Genomic DNA, 20,198 nt, shown 5'->3' with positions numbered 1-20,198 from the left:
TGGGACTGGAATGACAGAGTGCTATCTAGGATGACACCCAGACTCTTAACTAGGGGGGAGGGGGACACAGATGAATTGTCGATGGAGATAGAGAAGTCCTTTATTTTTGAGAGGATTGATTTGGTGCCAATAAGGAGGAGTTCAGTTTTGTCACTGTTGAGCTAGAGAAAGTTTAGGGAGAACCAGGATCTGATTTCCTGAAGACAATTTGATAGAGAGGTGGGAGGGAGGGATGTGGTGGGTTTAGTGGATAGGTAGAGCTGGGTGTCATCTGCATAGCAATGAAACTGAATGTTATGTTTACGGAAAATATGGCCAAGAGGGAGAAGGTAGATAATGAACAGAAGGGGTCCAAGGACAGAACCTTGGGGAACACCAGAGGAGAGGGGGGAAGAGTGGGATCTGAAAGTTTTGAGTTGGACAAACTGAGTACGGCCAGAAAGATATGATTTAAACCAGTGCAGGGTTGTATCAGATAATCCAATGGAGGCTAGTCGGTCGATGAGGATGGTGTGGGAAATTGTATCAAAAGCCGCACTTAGGTCCAGAAGGATGAGGATTGTTAAGAATCCAGAGTCCGCAGCCGTGAGGAGGTCATTGGTTATTTTAACAAGAGCTGTTTCGGTGCTATGTAGGGGACGGAAACCTTATTGGAACTGTTCATAGAGATTATTTTGGGAGAGGTGGTCATGAATCCGAGAGGCAACTGTTTTTTCAAGAATTTTTGAAAGGAAGGGGAGGTTGGAAATTGGGCGGAGATTGTTGAAGTTGCTGGGGTCAGCTCTAGGTTTCTTGAGAATGAGGGTTATTGCAGCTGATTTGAGGGATGACGGAACAATACCAGTGATAAGAGAGGAATGGATAATTGCAGTTATAAGAGGGGTCAGGGAGTGAATGCAAGCTTTAACCAGTGTAGTCGGGAGAGGCTCTAATTGGCAGGTTGATGGTTTAGATTTGCGAACAAGGTTGGTTATTTCAGCAACAGAGGGAACCGTAAAGTCAGAAAAAGGATAACAAGAAGATATTTGAAAATCAGAGGATGTTTTGAGGGTTGAGATCTCCGGGGCTAACTGTTCATGAATACGGTCAATTTTAGTATTAAAAAATGTCATAATAGAATTACAGGAGTCAGTGGAGTAAAAATGAGATGGAAGAGAATCAGGTGGGCGTAGTGTTTTATGTACCAATGAGAAAAGTGCTTGTGAGTGCCAGAACCTGATCTGATTAAATCTGTATACTAGTTGGACTTTGCAGTGGAAAGAGAATCTTTATAGGAAAGTAAATGGGTATAAAACATTTGTTTGTGGATTGTGAGACCAGTCTTTCTATAGAGGCGTTCCAGTTGGTGGCCTCTGGCTTTCAGTTGGCGCTGTTCAGAAGTAAACCAGGTTTGCAGCAGGTCTTGGATTTTATACTCTATACATCGTCCAAATCCAGATGTAAGATGTAGTCCAGAGGGTGCAACCCCTACATTCCTCTGGCCTAATGTGGAAGTATAGCAGCACTCTTCACATGCCTGCTGTCCGGCTCAGACCTCTGCAGGGAAGCCTCCTGCCTTCTCTCCATTTGATACAAGTCAAAGACTGGGCAGTCTGCCGGAAGACAATTGCTGAAGAAAGGAAATGAGAAAGCCCGGAGCAGACAGTGGAAGTCTATGAGGGAAAGGAGGGAGGAGAAAGACTGACTTAGCCTTTTAAAAGCTCCCAGTGATTAAAATAGAAAAAAAAGGGGCCACAAACGAGGGGCTGGATTTCTGCAGGTCTCTGATGCCGGGCAAAAGGGGAGTGCATGCGTCCGTGTGTTTACATCATGACAAAGTAGTGGGGAATGTTTAAATTCTTACATTACATACAGTAACGCACACATTCAGTGAGTGTCTCTGTGCAGACTGGCATGGTTTTGTGTATCCATCTGTGGCATATTGTCTCTGTGGGTGTGCTCGGGTATGTGATAAAGCCTGCGTGTGTTTCAGAGAGAGAGAGAGAGAGAGAGAGAGAAGAAACTCTGAAAAGCCTGGAGGGGGATTTCCTCTGAAAGAGAAAGCTTTTCTCCTCCCCCTCTTAGGCACTCTCTTACTCCCTCCTTCCCTCTCTCTCTCTCTCTCTCTCTCTCTCTCTCTCTCTCTCTCTCTCTCTCTCTCTCTCTCTCTCTCTCTCTCTCTCTTTCTCTCTCCCCCAAACACTAAGAGTAGCCAGAGAAGCGAAAGAGAACTGAAGCTAGAGGATCAACAGGCAGCCTTACAATTTGCTGCTCTTTGTGCTACACACTCAGACTTGTGGATAGTCTATGAAGAATGGAAGTGACTTTGGTTACTTTTCGATCAAGACAACTCACTGTCATGTGGATGTACTTCAGTCAACTTACATTGTTGATACTCTAAACATGGCAAGAGTCTCAGCACAGAGCCCAGGGAGGCTGTCTGCAGAGGATTATCAGGACCAAAAATGAAAAAACCTTCTGCCTGATAGAGGAAAAAAAACCTCTGCAAAGATGGTAAAGTAACATCACAATAGCACAAGTTTTACTCCTGATTGTAATTTTTGTCTATTGTTACTTTCTGGTGTAAGAGTTAAAGTGCTCCACTGACCCAGTGACTGAGAGTGAGAGTGTGAGCCTCTGGTTTGGACAAGTGACTTTGTTTCTCTCTGCGGCTTTGCCAGTTATGTGTGACTGAAATTTTGGAAGCCTGATATGTTGTAACTAATGCATTTTCTATGCTTCTAGCAACCTTTTCTTTCAGTTTGATACTGTGCACAGTATTAATGCACATTCTTTGTTCTCTTTTCATGAAACCTTATCTTGGTGACATACAAAAGCAGCACAATACTAATGTAACTTCACTCTTCAAACCTTTTTGTTATCCTGAGCCCAGTTGGTGGGACTGGTTCACATCAACAGCATCTCAAGCTTTTTAAGTGTGTGCACACTGACAAAGAGAGAGACAGAGAGGAACCCGTTGTCTTTTGTTTTGCATCTTTAAGTCCTTTGATTAGGACTTAATTGATGTGGGTGGCACACATACTTCAGCGAGTGGAGAGTGTTTTGGGGTATAAATTATTTGACTGCTTTGCATGCTCAATAATGGAATTCTCCAGTTCAGCGTTTGGCACTTTCAAAAGCTGAAATCTCAAGGCTTTTTGCGACTGGAGAGGACTATTCTAATCCCAGTCACAACAGAAACTAATTAATGACAAAGAATGAGCCACAAGATGGGAACATGTTTGATGATGGGTTTGTGGGAGGATGTGGCGTCTTTGATGTTTTATTTACTGGTTGTTGTTGCTACGAAAATTGTCAAATAAATGCGGATAAATAGCGAGGGTTAGATAAAGATCATAATGATGCATTTTTAGCTTCTCCTATCTAGTATTCAGCTTTCTATTTATTCAATCTACTTTTCTTCTTTATATGGAAAACAGTCAGACCCCTAACATCTGTCCAAGCATGCCAGATAAATGATAGCTTCACAGAGAGCAGCATGGAAGGATGTTTGAAGGAGTCCAGACTTAGCTGCTCGTCATGGCCACCACTGTACAGTACTTTTTCCTCCCTTCACATCCACTGCAGCACTTGTTTGACCAGCTTTAACAGCCCCAACGGTTTGCTTTACTTATTGCATGACTGATGACGTTTTCGGTGACCATCCTCCAACTTCCAGTCATGAGCCGGCAGAGTGTAAATTATTAGATTACTGCACCCTGCATGACCAGGAGTTTCAATCTTGGGTAAACAAGCAATAATACGTCACCCAGAGCCCTAGGTTGCTGGTGAGATTTGAATTTGCCTTTACAGGAGTAACTGTGTGACAAGTACAGCCAAGAGTCATTCATTCACCAGCAAGGTCAAGCACTTTCTTTTTAAGGTATAACAGCAGCCTGTGTTTCATTCATTGTACAGTAAACATGGACGATACTGTAGGTATTATTTGCAGTGCTAGTGTCTGTTGCAGAATTCAAAGTCTATTCAAAGTTAATGCAAATCAGCAAAGCCAGAGATTTGCTGCTGGGTTTTTGATGTGCTCTTGTCTTGCCAAAACACATTTAGTTTGAGGGTAGCAGTTTTTTCTGTGATTCGTACAAACTGGTAAAAATATCTGCTATCTAACTGTCAGAAGCAAACAATTATTTTAGAAAAACAAGTGAACGATGGCGGATTTAGCATTTACAAGGCAAAACATGTATGTTAGATTATGTTTTTCATAACAATAAGATGATTCTTTAAAACCTAGCCTATTTGCACATCAAGCAGGAGTCTGAAACTTAAGTAACGTATCTCAGCCTGTCTGACTGACATTTCTTTTTGGATGTCCACACACCATCTGAAACTCAACCTTGACAAGACTGAGCTCCTTTTCCTTCCAGGGAAGGGCTCTCCTACCCAAGACCTGACTATAACAATTGACTCTGTGGTAGGCCCCACCCAGACTGCTAGAAACCTGTGTGTAACACTTAATGACCAACTCTAACTGACTAATTGACTGCTAACATTGCTGCAACTACCCGATCGTGTAGATACATGCTGCATGCTGCATCAACATCAGAAGGATATGTCCCCTTCTAATGCAGAAGGCGGCTCAGGTTCTGGTTCAGGCTCTAGTCATCTCATGTCTAGACTACTGCAACTCCCTCCTGATTGGCCTGCCTGCATGTGCCATCCGGCTCCTACAGCTCATTCAGAACGCAGCAGCTCAACTTGTCTTCAACCTCCCCAAGTTCTCTCACACTACACCGCTCCTCCGCTCTGGACACTAGTACTTGCATACAGGGCCACGAACGGATCAGCCCCAGCTTACATCCAGGACATGGTCAAACCCTATACCCCAACCCGCCCACTATAATATAATATATATAATATATACATATACATAATATATATAATATATATATATATATATATATATATATATATATATATATATATATATATTTCTTGAAGCTGCACTTTCATATGGCTCTTTGTAGTTTTGCTTATTTAAAGCTAATGTACTTGCACTTACTACTTGTTGTCTGGAGTTTGCACCTGGTTGAAAGCACTTAATTGGAAGTCGCTTTGGATAAAAGCGTCGGGTAAATGACATGTAATGTAATATAATGTAAAAGCAGACACGGATCAACATTAGCATTCATCTGGTGTTTGTGTCCAACTGATATATGTCCAATATATCACTTTCCATTTAGCTTTGTTTTGCTCTCCACTAACTCCTAGGAAGAAATCTTAGGCTCTTTAGCTGCTAAATGCTCGACAGTATTCACCAGCTAGTCACTAAATTTGTCTGTCTGCTGTTTGGTGCTAAACAGGTAGTGTGCAGTGGGTGGTCCTTTGTTTTTTTTCCTGCTAAACACTACCTACTAACTGAGTGTGATGTTGCGGGAGTTAAACCAAAACCATGAGCTGAAAGACACTAAAACGCTCAGTAGAGCCGAGGAGAACAGCAGAGTCAGGTGATAATTCTCTGAGTTTGTCATAACAAGTGACCACCTTTAACACACACAAAGTCATTTGACCCATTCTTAATATAAAGATATTTTGTATAGCAGCTGACAGAAACAAACTTTCACATACTTTACTGTACTTGCTCCATATCATCAGTCGGATATTCTCATCAGTCAGTGCATTTTTCAACCACTCAGCTTAAAGCATGCATGCACATACCTTAATCTATTAACTGTTGGAAACACTGTGGACACGCTGTGTGAGAGCATCCAGATTTTGATTGGCTGGCAGTATACGTACTGGCCTAGCTTTAAAGGGTCACAGCTGTGTCTCTCTCTTCAACAGCCATGGGACAGACAATCATCAGTAGCTCCCTCCCCTGCCTATAACAAGTCATCACATCTTTACAATACTGTCGTCTGTACTCCCTTTGGCAGACAAACGGTACTTCCTGCTCACTGCTTCACTTGCTGTGACTTTGCCAAATTTTAACAGAACCAGATGGGGAAAATCTATACAATAAACTGATGCAATTTAAAGAGAAAAAATGTGTATAATTGCAGACATCTGCCCTGTAAAGCTGTTTGAGCCCAATTATTTAGAAGATAACACTTCAGTGATCATGACACATCAGTCTTAAGTCATAAGAATCAGTTTTTGCTTGCTTAAATTCCACAAGCTGAACAACTTCAATCAGATCTGATGGGCAAATCTGAGGTGACACCCTGTGTGACGGTGACGAGCCAACATTTACTGAAGGATAAGACCTTCAATTTGTATGAAAGGTAGTCTGCTGTGCTCTGTTTAGCTCTGTCTGGAGTTGTGCACTTGTTTGGACTTACAGAAAACTTTGCAAAGCTCAGGAATGAAGAGCAGCAATGTCTGTGTTTTAGTACACTCCTTATAAACACACTGAGCAACTAACAAATCTCTTGTGTTTGGCTAAATAGATTCCTTTACTTGTATTATTAATCTTTTTTTTTTATTTCTTGGCAATTTTAACATTGTGAGGTGGAATATGGAAGCTATTATGGTGTGTTACAGCCTCAAAAAACAAACAATTTAGAATTTTATTTCCTGATAGTTTGCCAGAATGCAAGCTTTGGGAAATTAGTTGAGATCCAGGAGACTTTGTTTTGTCCTGTTTAATGGGAGTGGTTCATTATCAATCTGTTATGGAGACATTCTAGAAGAAGAAAAAAGTCAGCATGTCAACTTTTTAGTTGTTATATGTCAGTTTTTGCTTTTAAATGCACGTAGGGGACTTAAAACCACATCTGTCCTTTTTGCCAATCACTTCATCAGACATTGGGCAACTTTCTTTTAACTATACACCTGTCTGATCCTTTGGTACTATTTAAAAATACGCTGACCTGGCATGACAGGGAAAGAGATAATTAGTCTTTTTTTTTGGTGCATCCAATACAGAATTAGATGCAGGTATTGCTCCAGAGCACGTAAAAGGGCTAATGTGAGTCAGCTTTTGATTTCAAAAGAGATGGCAACAGTGATTTATGTCGGATTCTGACACACTTGGTTGATTGTCCTACAAGATGGTAAAAGACTCTTTTCAGCAGTATTGTTTTGAGACTTCCAAGTTACATGGTAGAATATTACAAGACGTTCATTGTTCATTGTTTGCAGGATTCAGTCACTTGTGAAATCAAATCTCAGCTTACCCTCAGAAGTAGGCTACTGTAGAAACTTGCTGGTTTTTAATACCTTAAATCGCTTGCAATATGAGATAAACAAAAATGTTTTATGTTATTAATGTGGCCTCTTCACTTTACAAACATAGCTTGGGTTCTTAAAAACTACAAAATGAATGAATAATAGGAACCCTGCCAGATTAAAGGTCTGATGGAAACACACACCATGTTTACTCCTGGCAGCGGTGACTCAAAGAAACAATTTAAGGGTTTTGTCTCGTAGGGGCCTTTTTAGTACTGGTTAAAATTATTTAAGATGGCTCAGCTGAATGGAGTGCCCATCTGCTGAGTTTAACAAGAGTGGATCATACACAAAGACAGCACTGTCTCACCGCCAAATAGGAGATACCAAATGTTAACAGAGGAAAAAGTGGAGAAGGATAGAATACCTAAGAGATACCAGTAACATGTTGTGTTTGTTTTTTATTATGATTTGACTTAGACTGATATCTTGATTATGATTTCTCCGAGACTCTTCCCACTTTAAGGTTAACTTAAGTGCGAAACCAGTAATAGTAGTGTATAAGCTGCAAATGACCCTTTCTTCTTCCAATGATAATATTTCTTGTGGTTTTATGTTGTATCCCATCATCCCTCTGTGCCCATTATGTTTGGCTAATGTTATGGCTGAGTTGGTGGTGTGTCATCTGAGACTCTTGAACATATCTGCGTGTCCGAACATGCAGAATTCAGGCAGCCTTCAGGATTTACCTGCAGGTTTTGACTCAACGGTGACTTCTGCTTATATTTTGGGTTCAGCCCGGAGGTGCAGTGACAGTCCATTTCTAATGAGGATGTCAAGCAAATGTGATGACTGGTCAAGACAGAGACATCAACAAATCCTTTCAGCATGTCATATCAGAAGCTGCGCCCATTTAGTTGAAGTTATTCTTTATAATCACATTCTGGTCAGCTTACCTACTCTAATCTTGACACAGATACACAATGTGCATTACATACCTTGACATCTTGTTTTTACTGTGGCTTAAATCTGGGTCCTGATTGACTGGCCCTTTCTTTGGCCAAAGCCCAAGGCAATTTGGAGGAAACCTGTAATTATCTGGTTAATACTCAACACTGCAAAAACTCCCTGAGGGCATGCAGGGCGGACAAGACAAAGAGAGATGCCTGTTGTCCACACTAGCATGCCAATTCAGGTCAAACAATGATCTTTGTTGGAGACTGAAGCTATTTTAGAGAGGCTGCACTGGCCAATAATGGGCACAGAGGGAATCCCCTTGTGTTGAATGTGTAGAGGAGGCGGCGGCTGCGGAATGTGGTAGTCAGCTGGACATCGATCAAACCCTACTGTCTCTGAAGGCCAAGATAAAGGTTCAGGATTTAAGCTTGATTGAACTCTCCTTGCTGTCTGATTGTTGGAGTAAAACTACCTCGGAAAAAGAAGTATCAACTCTGTTTCTTTCCACATAAGGAAAAGAGAGTAAGGCATTATGTGATGATATACAGTGAAGAATTGTGTTATCATAAGGATGTAGGGAGGTGATTGTGTACTTAACAAATTGCTGTTAACCAGGAGTTTTTTTATTTAATTTAAAACACAAAAGGAATGGCTGCAGCAGACAAAACAGAAGAGAGGCAAATGGTTTGACAGGACATTTTAGACGTACTGCACACTTTAAATGGATAAGCAGTTTATACATTACTATGGGTGTGTGTTCAGTCAAAGGGAGACAGCATGACGAGACCAGGAAACTTAAACATACACACGGTTTCCGAGGGGTCTTAAAAAGTCTAAAAAGGTATAACATTTTAAAGATCAAAATTTTAGGCCTTAAAAAGTCTTAAATTAGCTGAAGTGTTGTGTTCTAGGTCTTATATAATTTTAAACTGGTCTTAAATGTTCCTGCGTCCATGCAATGCTACCACTAATATTCACTAATATGTTTTTTTATTTATTTATTATTATTCTGTGTTGTTATACTTCTTTCTTCATTCGTCCAAATATAATTGGCTGTTTATTTTACAGATCATTATTACTCCGGGTTGCTTTAATTCAATTTTCATATTTTTGTTTTTACTTTGCAAGTACTTTTGTTAATCTGCATTTCATTTTACTTTTATGTTGTGATATAGGTCTTACATTTCATTCATAAAGGTCTCAAAAATGTCTTTAAAAGTCTTAAATTTGACTTGTTGAAACCTGCAGAAACCCTGATACAAGCATACATCTCAGAACTCTAAGTGTATTCCTGGCATTGATAGAGAATATGCGTTGGCATCACTTTTTCATGTGGTGTGTACTGTAACTTCTTCACTTGAGTGCCCAAACGAACCCTCTATTGCTACTATAAATTGGGAGAGCTGTGATATTGGGAGAAAACAAACAAATATCTTGAAAAAGTAAAGGACGTGTGTAGGTATGATCTGTACAATACGTATAATGAGAAAAATCCTAATCATGAGTACTAAATAAGATGAATTAACTTGGTTTTCCACGTGTGTTTTTAATGAACCAACTGCAGACACTGAATATTTTAGAATATATTAGGGTGCATAACATGCATAACTCTGTGTAGTCCAGACAGGCTGTGAATAAAGTACATAAAGTTGTGGATATATTCTTTTTCAGATCCAAAATTGCTTGCTTACTGAAATGTGCAAGTACCTAGCTAACTTATGATTATGATTGAATTAATGTTTTCTTCAAATACCAAATCAACAGCACCTATACTCAGGACACAATTTAGCTTTGTCTTAGAATAATTCCTGCTGAATCTTTCACAGTTCAGGCCTGTTTGGCATGTTGTCTGGCAGTTTGTCAGACGTAATGAGATACAGAAGAACTCACAACATCGGCAGCATACCCTTCCTACTCTCAGTTCATTTGGCTGACTAGCCTGTCTGAACTGGGTTCAGCTGAGCAGTGCTTAGTAAACTCTCAAGAGGGTCTCACTTATATGAATATCACTCGCCAAACCACCCACAGAGAGGAGTTCCAGTCTCATGCTTTTAACCTTCTTTGTTTTGAGAAGAAGTTTATCCAGGCCAGAGTGTTAACAAAAAGAGGTTTAAATCTCAAATGATTTTTGAAGTAATGTTATCTTTAAGGTGGAACTACAGTGAAGGATTGATTTAAAGTCAAGCTACAGAAGAGTTGACACACTTATAATTTTGTAGAATCAGCAATGGAATCTGAATCTCCACTTAAAGCAACACTAAAGCACTTTTCCCGCTTCGGTCCCCCTACAGGTTGAAAGCGGAATTGTCATTTACCGCTGTTTGCCAGATTGGGTAGCGGATCTGTAGTTAGAAAGAGACATAATGAGACATTACGACAGCGGTAATGGACAATTCCGCTTCCAACCTGTAGGGGGACCGAAGCGGCAAAAGTACTTTAGTGTTGCTTTAATCTCAAATAAAACTTACACGTAGGGAAATTGAACATCCCAACAGCTGTGTCGTATTAGATATGACCTCAGGTTTATCGTTAGCTTTGAGAAATACAGTAGAACCCAAAATTGAACGGCTGCAGTCAGTCTAAAACAGCTGTGATGCATTACCATTCAAGAGCCAGCCTCGAAGGTATTCTGTTTTCCATTTCCTAATCTGTTGTGACAGATGTGCACAATCAGAAAAAGGAAGCATTCTTTTCTACTGAGGACATGCAATGTCTACAAGCGATATAAAGACTAAACATACTGTATGTGGTCAAATATTGATATTGATTTACATCCAGCGTCCCACATTTAATGCTGTTGATTAACGTTTTTCATTTCAGACACTTCATTTGAACAAAACCACCTGTGTGTCTAAATGCACAATACCAAAGTTGTAGCTATGCAAACACTAAGGTGAATAGTATAATAGAAAAGTTGAATGAGTCACTGAATTATTCAATGAATCATGAAACAACTTTATGACCTTTGTTCCCAATGTTTTATGAGTGTCCAAAGTGCATCCGTTAGCAGTCAGAACAGTCCCAGTGTGAGGTCTTTGAAGCTGCTGCTGCACTACGTGTTTATCCTGGGCTGGTCTCTGGTCTTGGTTAGGTCATCAAGCTAAATGAGGAGGGGGGCTAAAAACAGACTCCTTTGTGATTCTGGGAGATTGACACAGCGGGGATACTGTGAACTGATTGTATGAATAGCACGCCTGCTGTGGTTAGTGGCTGAGACCTGTCCAGATCCAGGGTAAGTGTCAAGTCTTTATTTATAACTCAAGATGAATATTATTCAGTTTCTTTTTTATTACAAAGACACATTTGTTTGGCTGCACTGCACGTGAATGAAAGAAGAAAATTGTACATCATAAAGCACTCTACAAGTAGCCTGACAAGTCAGACCCACATCAAGCTGTTGGGTCTGGGAACTCACCATTAGCAGGGCTCAATCCGAGGGGCGGGATAAACGGTTGTCTTTCAAATTTCCTCTGCACTCATAGCCAACCAGAGCAACGCTAGTTGATAGATTAAACTTTTGACGTATCCGGTCGGCAAAACTCCGAACACATCTTCCTTTTTTAAGAATCACTTCTGTGCTTAACTCCAAGTCTTCCAGAGTCGCGGCCAAAGCCGATTCGAAAGGCCGCTGTTCGCCAGCAGCAGCAGCCATCTTCTTTGTTTTCAAGTAGCAGGGAATTCAAGCGGAACCATTGCAACTCTGCCGTCCTTATGTTAAGCCCGCCACCGACTCTATACACAATGTGATTGACCTGACCAGAATTTGGTTTTTCCAGTTCGCAAGCCAACGGAGTGTTGCTAGACTGAACCTGGCTGCAAATTACATTTGCTACCGCTAGGGTGCGTCTAGATTTTTAGGCTACTCTACTTGTGCTAAATGAGAAAACAAATCATAATATCAAAGAAGTACTGTATCCCTCTATCCAACACCAGACAACACAGTTCGATGTATATTAAACACATTTACCTAGTATATAAAAAAAATACATTTCTATAGAGAGATTGATGCCTAGAAAGTTTGTACAGACGTTCATGGTTCCGGGACCATGTACCCCGATGCCTTTGGTGATTCCTTGATATTTCCTTTAATGTCATCATGAGGGTCACATTTTTGTCTTTTAGTAAAATGTCTCAACAACTATTGGATGTATTGCCATGAAGTTTTTGTACAGATATTCATGCCCCCCTAATGCTTAAGAAAACAAAAGGCAACATAAGAAGAAACACGTGAATAATTATGTTAAATTATATGTTGGCAGCCCTCAGATCTCAAAACATCACCTCAAATTCATGCCGTCGGGTTGGTTCACCAAAAATGCTTTAAAGATGGCCTCTTTTCATCTTTAGAAGTTTCCCTGTGTTTAGCTGGATGTCACCCATGGCACAGCTGGTGCTAGCAGAATATCCAATGCAGACATTGGTACATGCAGTAAACACTAGCACCAAGTGTGCCTCTTGACAGAAGATTGTGTCACACTGTTGCATCTTTAATGTATATGCATTTCTTTGGTCTGCTCTGCTTCTTCCTGTCACTTTGAATAAGATCAGACTCTGACCCTGGTCTGCTACAAATATACTTGTTTAAATGAAGCATATCCTGGCCAGACATGAAAGAAGTTCCACAAACTCATGCAGGACAGACTTAATCATCTCCAGATAAGTTGAGAAGCTTTTGATTCGGCTCAACCAAAATACCCCTCCTGATCCCCTAAAGATGATGAGCCCTTTGTTAAGTGGATGGAATTGTTTGTATTGTTTTAATGTTGGTGATTTTAATATATGTTTTAGTTTATTACAGATTATATTGCCTTTCACTTATACAGGTAGGCCCAGCAATAATTCACTGATCCAATACTGTAAGTGCACTCACACAGAGAAGTTTATCACTTTTTCTTCTTCTGACTTTAAAACCGAAGAACTCAGCACAGTGAAGGGCAAAAGGCCAAGAAAAATATTTGTCCTGTCATTTTGCATTTGCAGAGCATTTGTTCTTGATACATTCTGGCCATGTGCACCTTCTTCAAATAAATCAGTGTTGAATTCCATTTGAAATTCGTGGTCCGCATTACACACTCATTTTCACACACATTTGACCCAAACTTGCACAGTACACCAAGAGATGAAAAAAGCCACTCTATTAAGATTAAAACCACCTGCAATAGTATTTAATAACTGAAATGCCAGGATTTTGGTTTAAGGGCAGCTGTTTTAATTATATGGACAAGACAGTCTGTAATGAAAGATTTATTAAGCCTGAATGAATTTTTTTATGATTTATGTGCCTTGGTTGAAAGGTCAATACAATTGTCATTTGAAAGGAATGTGCAGATCACACCGCTCCTTTATTTATGCAATGACATTCATGTTCTGTTAACCTTCATTATATGCACAGCAGTGTTTTTCTTTACTTTCTTTACTTTGTTGTACAGTTTTGTTTTTTAATCTCTGCAATCCTAGTTTTAGGGTTTGGTTGAGTTCATGTGGTTTTGACACAAAATGAGGTCCATAAGTATTAGATGCCAAAATCACAAAATAATGCTTTTAACATATTATTAATCTCTTTCTCAGACAGGGACAGTCTGTAATAAAGTCAAACTGTATCATCTACATATGCAGTTTACTTTGATTTATTGTCTATTTTAATGTCGTGTAGTTGCTGGTAGATGTGTCCTAGACAAAACTTAAGCTAGAGTCTCACAGTCTATATAAATATTAAAAATGTTATTCCACAAAGCTCATCTCACTGACCACCACCTCGTCTTGTTCTCCAGAACCCAGAATCTCTGGACTCGTCCATCCAGGGTGCACTCTCGGCCCTCTTCCCGCCTTTCGAGGCCACAGCACCCATCGTCCTCAGCCAGCTGTTCCGCACCATAGAGGAACGTTACCAAGGTGATGCGTTACAGTGTCTGCTGGACTTCCTCATCCCCTCCAAACACCTGCTGGAGAGTGTTCAACAGGCAGCATGTGTGAGTATCAATATATCTCAGTGAATACATATGCACTCACACACTTTTTCCTCTGCTCTCTCTGTATGCTGCAATAATAAAACACACAGACATAATAAACAAAGCTCAAGTTCAGCCCACAGGGTATCTCACTAACTCCATGCTGCCATCATACTTCCTGTTTACATTCCCCAAGCCCCCAAATTATGGGAACTGTAGTTACAAAACTTAGAGCTACTTATATCCCAAATAGGAGTAGGACAAAGAATAATAATTAGAGTGACATACAATACATTAATATTAACTTGTGTTGCTCTAACAATATTATTTTGACATTATTAAGGCTCAGGATGAGGCCCATTGACATTGTTCTTACATACAAGCACTGACACTCTCCTCTATCCATTTATATACCGTTTGGGGCAGTGGGTTATGGCGCAGTTGTCTATGCATTCCATAAATAAAGTTTATATAAAACCATAATACATTTTTAAGCTACAGCTTAACTTGTTTATACTGTGTTGTACAGTATACAGTGTATATACACGCACTTAAACACAAGTGAGATAATGTACTGTAGATAACTGAGATTTTAAAATAGGAGGCAAAATAAAAGTACAAAGAAATTGCGAGGGGGAAATATATCAATGGAACTGAAATTAAGAGCAAATTAAACCAAAATGACACTAAAAACTACTTTTGTTTTTTCAGGCTGGGTACTCTGATGTGGTTTTCCGCTGTGAGGGCTGGCCTCTGTGTCTCCATGATAAAACCGTCATCCAGTTAGCACCTGTGAACCCTTTGCTGCTGCGTCCTGGAGACTTCTATCTACAGGTGGAACCTTTCGGGGACCAAGCGGCTCGTGTTGTCCTCAAAAGTCTTCTGGAGGAGGGTTGTCGAGAAGTGGAGGAGACCCCCGTCCCTGAGACTTCCTACCCCTGCATCTTCACTGAGGAATGGCTGCACGACATCAATGAAGGACGCCATGGAACGCCTCTGTCACGCTGCTTGCTTTGCACAGATCAAGGAGTAATCAAATTGCCCTGGGCTGAAATCGCCATCCCAGAGTTTTTAGACAAGCCTAAGATCATGCCCATTTATCGGGAAGCACCTCCTGAGCCAAAACAGATCTCAGTTCCCTCTCATTTTAGCTCCTCCACCCTCCCGATGGAAGCCATTTTTCTACCTGCAAAAGACAGAATGCCTGCATCTTTGAGACCTGTGGACTGTTCTTCCAAACTTGTCAAAATGGATTATGAAAGACGAACCCCCAAATCACGCTCCAGACCTGTGGTGAAACCCGTGGGTTGGGTTTCTCCAAATACCTGGGACAGTTGCAACTATCGAGATATCGAGGGTGATTATGTAGACCTGGTGGATATCGCCAAAGGGAAGGAGTTTGTGGATAAACAGAGAGGCAGCCATCCAAAACCACCCAATTCAGTTTTGTTCAAACCTGTCAGGCCACCGCCACCAGTACCTCTGGGGAATATTGTTCCCTGTGGACACACACTTCAGTATGCAGAGGAGCCTTGTATGCCATGCAGCCAGAGAAAGCTGGGGCATGAGCCCACTGAGCAAGACTTGAAGTGTAGGTACAGAGACTCGTATGTGGCAGCACTGAGAAACCCAGTCGCTTTTGAGAGGGGGAGTGTAGACCTCCTGGCTGCCCTGGACGAAGTCAGCCTTTGTGAAGAGGGAGAGTTGAGATCCAAGGGTGCATTTGACGCTCAAAAAGACAAACGTAGAAACCTTTGTAACCACTGTAATAAACCTGTGATAAGTAACTCTGAGCTCTGTCAATACGGACACTGCTGTGAGCCAACACCAGAAAACTTTGCATCTCACCAGAAAGACCTTCCTACAAGTTCTGAATCCGAAAACCTAATGAAGGAATCACCCATGATTTTGAAATCAACCCCTGGTTTAAGCCATAGTCACAAAGTGCAGATGAAACTTATTTCCCACCAATCAGGACATCATGCTAGTGAGCATCTGGGATCAGATGGTGACATTAAAGCCCATCAGAAAGGGGAGGTTTTGAAACCATCAGGAAAACACAAAGTTAAGGTTAGGTCTCTGTCCACTGTGTCAGAGACTTCTAAAGGGAGTCCACTTCTCTATAAACTCAACAACAGGAGCCACAGTGATATCTGCCCTGAAACAATCACCAGCGTAATGCAGTGTAAGAAAGGTGAACTGGTGGATCAGGTCACTCTGAAGCTGACGTCCCCTAAAAAAGGTAAGCAGAGTAGGAAAATTAAAGCTGAACGTTCATACGACTTTTTGGATACAATCTTTTGTTATCTTTTCCTTCCCTCTTTCCTTTTTACACCTCCACCCACACACAAAGTGTGTTATTACTGCATATACACAGCCGTTTATTATGATCTGTTTCTCAATGCTTGAAGGACCACTGAACATTTACGCCAAACAGAATAATTGAAAATTTACCGTGACCTCACTGGGAGCATGAAGAAAGAGGAAAGAGGGTTAAAATGTCAAAGATCAGGCTTGAGTATGATCTTCTCCCACTGCTCTCTGGGTTCTTTGGCAGTACGGCTACATTCACGCTATTCCCATCACCGAAGGAGTGAACGGAAATAGCATGCCGGACCGCAATGAAAGTGAGGGCCTGAACCCATTGGGTAAAAAGAAAGAGCAGAACATTCCTCTAATGCAGAGAGACAGCATGACATGCAAGAACGAGGTTTCTGTGTCCCCTGCTCCCGCTGGCATGCACCCTCATGCCCTCACAGGGGCATGTTGAGATCTTGACTGGAGACAGGCTTGTCATGGACTATTAAAGCAGCAAAGAGAGAGCACAGGCAAGGCTTTGTTGGCCCTAAGGAGAGGCCAATTAGGATATCTGAAATCAAAGCCAGGCTTAGTATGCAGTGTTTTGTTACAGAGACCATGTCCAGTATTTAAAGGCTGTCTGTACACAGCTGTACAGCTGCATCCATGTTGATAGAGGACTATTAAGATTTATGGATGAAGAACTAATTATTTACTGTTGGTAAAAAAAAAAAAAAAAAAAAGGGGGAAAAGATTTCTGGACAGAATAGAAAGTTGGCGAAAGTTGAGAGTTTAAAGGAAATATTAGCGCTGTCTTAGAAGAACGTCCTCAAGAGACAGTTGATGGATTAAAAAAAATCAAATTATGAGAAAGAAAATACACGCAATCTAACTTTTTTCTTGCAATTGTCAATTTCATTACTTTGGTTTTCTTGATTTTTTCAAACTAATGTTTGTTTTACTGTCATGCAGACTCCCAGTCAAGTAGGAGTGAAACTCCCTCCACTGCAGACGGACCAGACTCCAAACTCCATAACTCGGAGATAGACAAGCCATCTTCTCCACAAGTTCAACTTCCTCCTGACACTCCCCAGTCTCCACAGACCAAGGAATCCGGTTTCAAAGGCATCGGTGGTCTGCTTGAACTGGGCATTATTACTTTGCCAGGTACTTGATTTCTGAGCATTCACCCAAAAAATGTCTTCTGTATGATGTCAATATCTCTAATATTATACTGTACTTTTGTACTTTTTGTACTTTTGTCATCAAAAACTTGACTTTGAATCAGAAAAATCTGAATCATATTTATTACCAAACCAAATTGTTTACTTGCAAGGAATTTGAATGTTACTCTTTGCACCTTTTTAAAAAACATCAAAAAACAATTATTTTTCACCAACTTTTTTCTCTGTCCTGTAAACCCTCAGGCAGCAGGGACCGGACAGGCAGGGCAGTGGTGGAGGTCCATGGGGACAGAAAGGACTGGATGTCCCCTCTTGTGTCAGCCCACACTGTCTGTGAACTACTGCTCTACTTACACTCCATACCAAGGTATACTGAAAGCGATGACTATTATATATCTGTGTATCAAAAAAATCAAACAGACCAAATTCTGTAATTGAGAGGCCCAGTATTGGGTGGTGATCCCCTCAGTTTCCCAGAAAAGGAAATATGTTATTGTTAGCATATTGGGTAGCTCCAATGTATGCTGGTATGTAATAAGAGGTCTGACCACTAGAGGGCAGCAGATACCATTTGAAATATCTCCAGTGTTCAGCACAGGCTTTCAAAAATCTGATTTTTTTTTTACATCCAGACTAAGTGATGCCTTTGTATAGTTACTGTTTTACAATGAATAAAACTATATTCTATGCAGAATCACAACTATATGAACTGAACAATTCTGCCGCTGTAGTACTTTAAGATCAGCTGGCAGGAACATTGACCTGTGCTGACCTCTGTCAAATGAGTGTCAATACTCAAAGGTCTAATAGCAAACACTTCAACAGTGTTATATGGTAACACTGGTTTAATGGAGTCTTTGAAGTTCAAAAAAGCCATTCGAGAGAGCTTGGCCTTCTTCTGTCCCCACTAAAGAGTCATACCTCAACAGTCTCTGGTCAGGCTGGCTGCCAACTGTCTGGTATGCAGTGCCTTGCTAGAATTAGCAGCCATGTCTGATGTAGGCTCACATAATAGTAACCCAAGAAGAGGCCATTAAGAGGGGGGTGTGAAGACGTCAAAGTGTGGAAAAGGATGCGTGAAGAAGAGTGTATGTGTGTGTGTGTGTGTGTGTGTGTGTGTGTGTGTGTGTGTGTGTGTGTGTGTGTGGGGGGTGTCAGAGAGCGATTAAATAAAAATACTTTTTTGAGAAGTGGAATAAGTAAATATGCCTTAAAGCCTTTTATCACACAAAGACCATGCTGACGTGAAGAAGTTCCGTTGTGCCCTAACACGTTTCAATGTTTTGACAGGAAAGAAGTTCGAGAGCTAGGAATGACTTTGGTCATCAATGCCAGGAAGAAGCCTCCTTTGCTTCACCTCTACAAAGCTCTGCTGCTGGCCCAGGTTAAAACAACAGACCTGCATGCACAAGTCCGAATCAACAATGACCCACCCAAAAACACTCACACATGTCATCAGATGCTGACAGATGTCAAATTGTCACGTTCCTTGATTCACAGATAAGTCCTTGTGTGTCTGAATATACGACACACAAACACATGAGTAACACAAATTGTGCAAGTTTGTGTTTTGTTAGCAGTAAAGAAATGCAATCTCCATTTTTATCAGACACACCGTGAAACACTGTAGGCCTGTTGTACTTAACCTTTCTAGTCAATTGAGAGGGAAGGTCACTGATATAGTACACTTGTTGTTTTGCATTGACAATCATTTATCTCAAATATAAATGATCAGAGCAACTAGTGCAACGTATGTTGAATTAAAACAAATAACAGTCTGACCTAATGTTTTGTAGTTAACTTACTGACTATGTGTTACAGGAGCAAGCTCTCCATGCTGTCCACAGTATCGTGATGCTGGTGGATAAAGACACTTGTCCTCGACCTGAAAAACAGCCTGGTTTACAGGTCAGAAATGAAAAACACTTCCATGTACTCCTTTGCTCTCTTGATTCAATGCGAGATGAGTGGTACTTTTAATTCATGCCTAACCTTGCCTTTGGGTTTGTCTATAAGATGGACATAGTGACTTCTATGAAAGCCCTCAACAAGACAGTTGAAGCCTCCCAGCTGACCCCTGACCTGGGAGGGACCTTTACGTACAGTCATACCGACTGGCTGCAGTTCCATCAGGTACTGAACATTCACTTACATCCCACACTCTCTTTTCTAAACTGTGGAGTTTCCCACATTCAGAGGAGACGGCTGTTCAACCACAGTTCACCAACTGGGGATGACTCGTTATCCACACACCCACACCAAACATGCATCATCTCTGTTGTTCTGCCACCTTTAGCTTTGGTTTTTAAATGGAGGGAGGATGGGGTCACACTTCTACATTTCCCTTGTTTGTTTTGCACATTACATCAGGCTAGAGGGTCATAACTTGATTAACTGGATAGGAAAGGGTACAATACACAACATACCTAATATTTTTCTGCTAGAAAAAAATAAGTTTCTCCTGCCCTTCCTCATTTTTGCATTTGTTTGTGAATTTCTGGATAATTATTCATCTGGCCCTTAAAAATAAAACAAACTGAGAAAGAAAAACATATTTTTCGGTTTAACGGGTCACAATTCGTAGACATAATGCAAACTAAGGGGCCACAATCGAAAAAGGTTGTGAACCAGAAGCACTGATGTAGATGGTCCAAGACACATTGTTCAGTATGTCTGAGGTCCCTGCCATAGCTAGCAGCACACTGAC

The 20,198-nt window shown here is 40.8% G+C and overlaps 1 protein-coding gene across 3 annotated transcripts in view; it reads left to right on the top strand.

Annotated features, from left to right (window-relative positions):
- The window catches only part of quob (quattro b), a 43,391-nt gene that overhangs the window by 11,976 nt on the left and 11,217 nt on the right, over positions 1-20,198 (top strand). For 2 of the 3 annotated variants that reach the window (XM_028576055.1, XM_028576052.1), the window contains exons 2-8: positions 13,833-14,030; positions 14,721-16,251; positions 17,280-17,474; positions 17,735-17,858; positions 18,782-18,875; positions 19,313-19,399; positions 19,508-19,624. In XM_028576055.1, coding sequence (XP_028431856.1) covers positions 15,099-16,251; positions 17,280-17,474; positions 17,735-17,858; positions 18,782-18,875; positions 19,313-19,399; positions 19,508-19,624 — 1,770 coding nt within the window. In that variant the 5' untranslated portion in view covers positions 13,833-14,030; positions 14,721-15,098. Of the gene's footprint in view, positions 1-2,167; positions 2,494-13,832; positions 14,031-14,720; positions 16,252-17,279; positions 17,475-17,734; positions 17,859-18,781; positions 18,876-19,312; positions 19,400-19,507; positions 19,625-20,198 lie in introns of those variants that run through there. The other variant, XM_028576054.1, reaches the window with a different exon arrangement.

The sequence above is a fragment of the Perca flavescens genome, chromosome 4, assembly GCF_004354835.1.
Source record: "Perca flavescens isolate YP-PL-M2 chromosome 4, PFLA_1.0, whole genome shotgun sequence".
Classification (NCBI taxonomy): domain Eukaryota; kingdom Metazoa; phylum Chordata; class Actinopteri; order Perciformes; family Percidae; genus Perca; species Perca flavescens.
The sequence above is the reverse complement of the archived record's forward strand: the minus strand, read 5'-3'. Positions and strand labels throughout refer to the sequence as shown.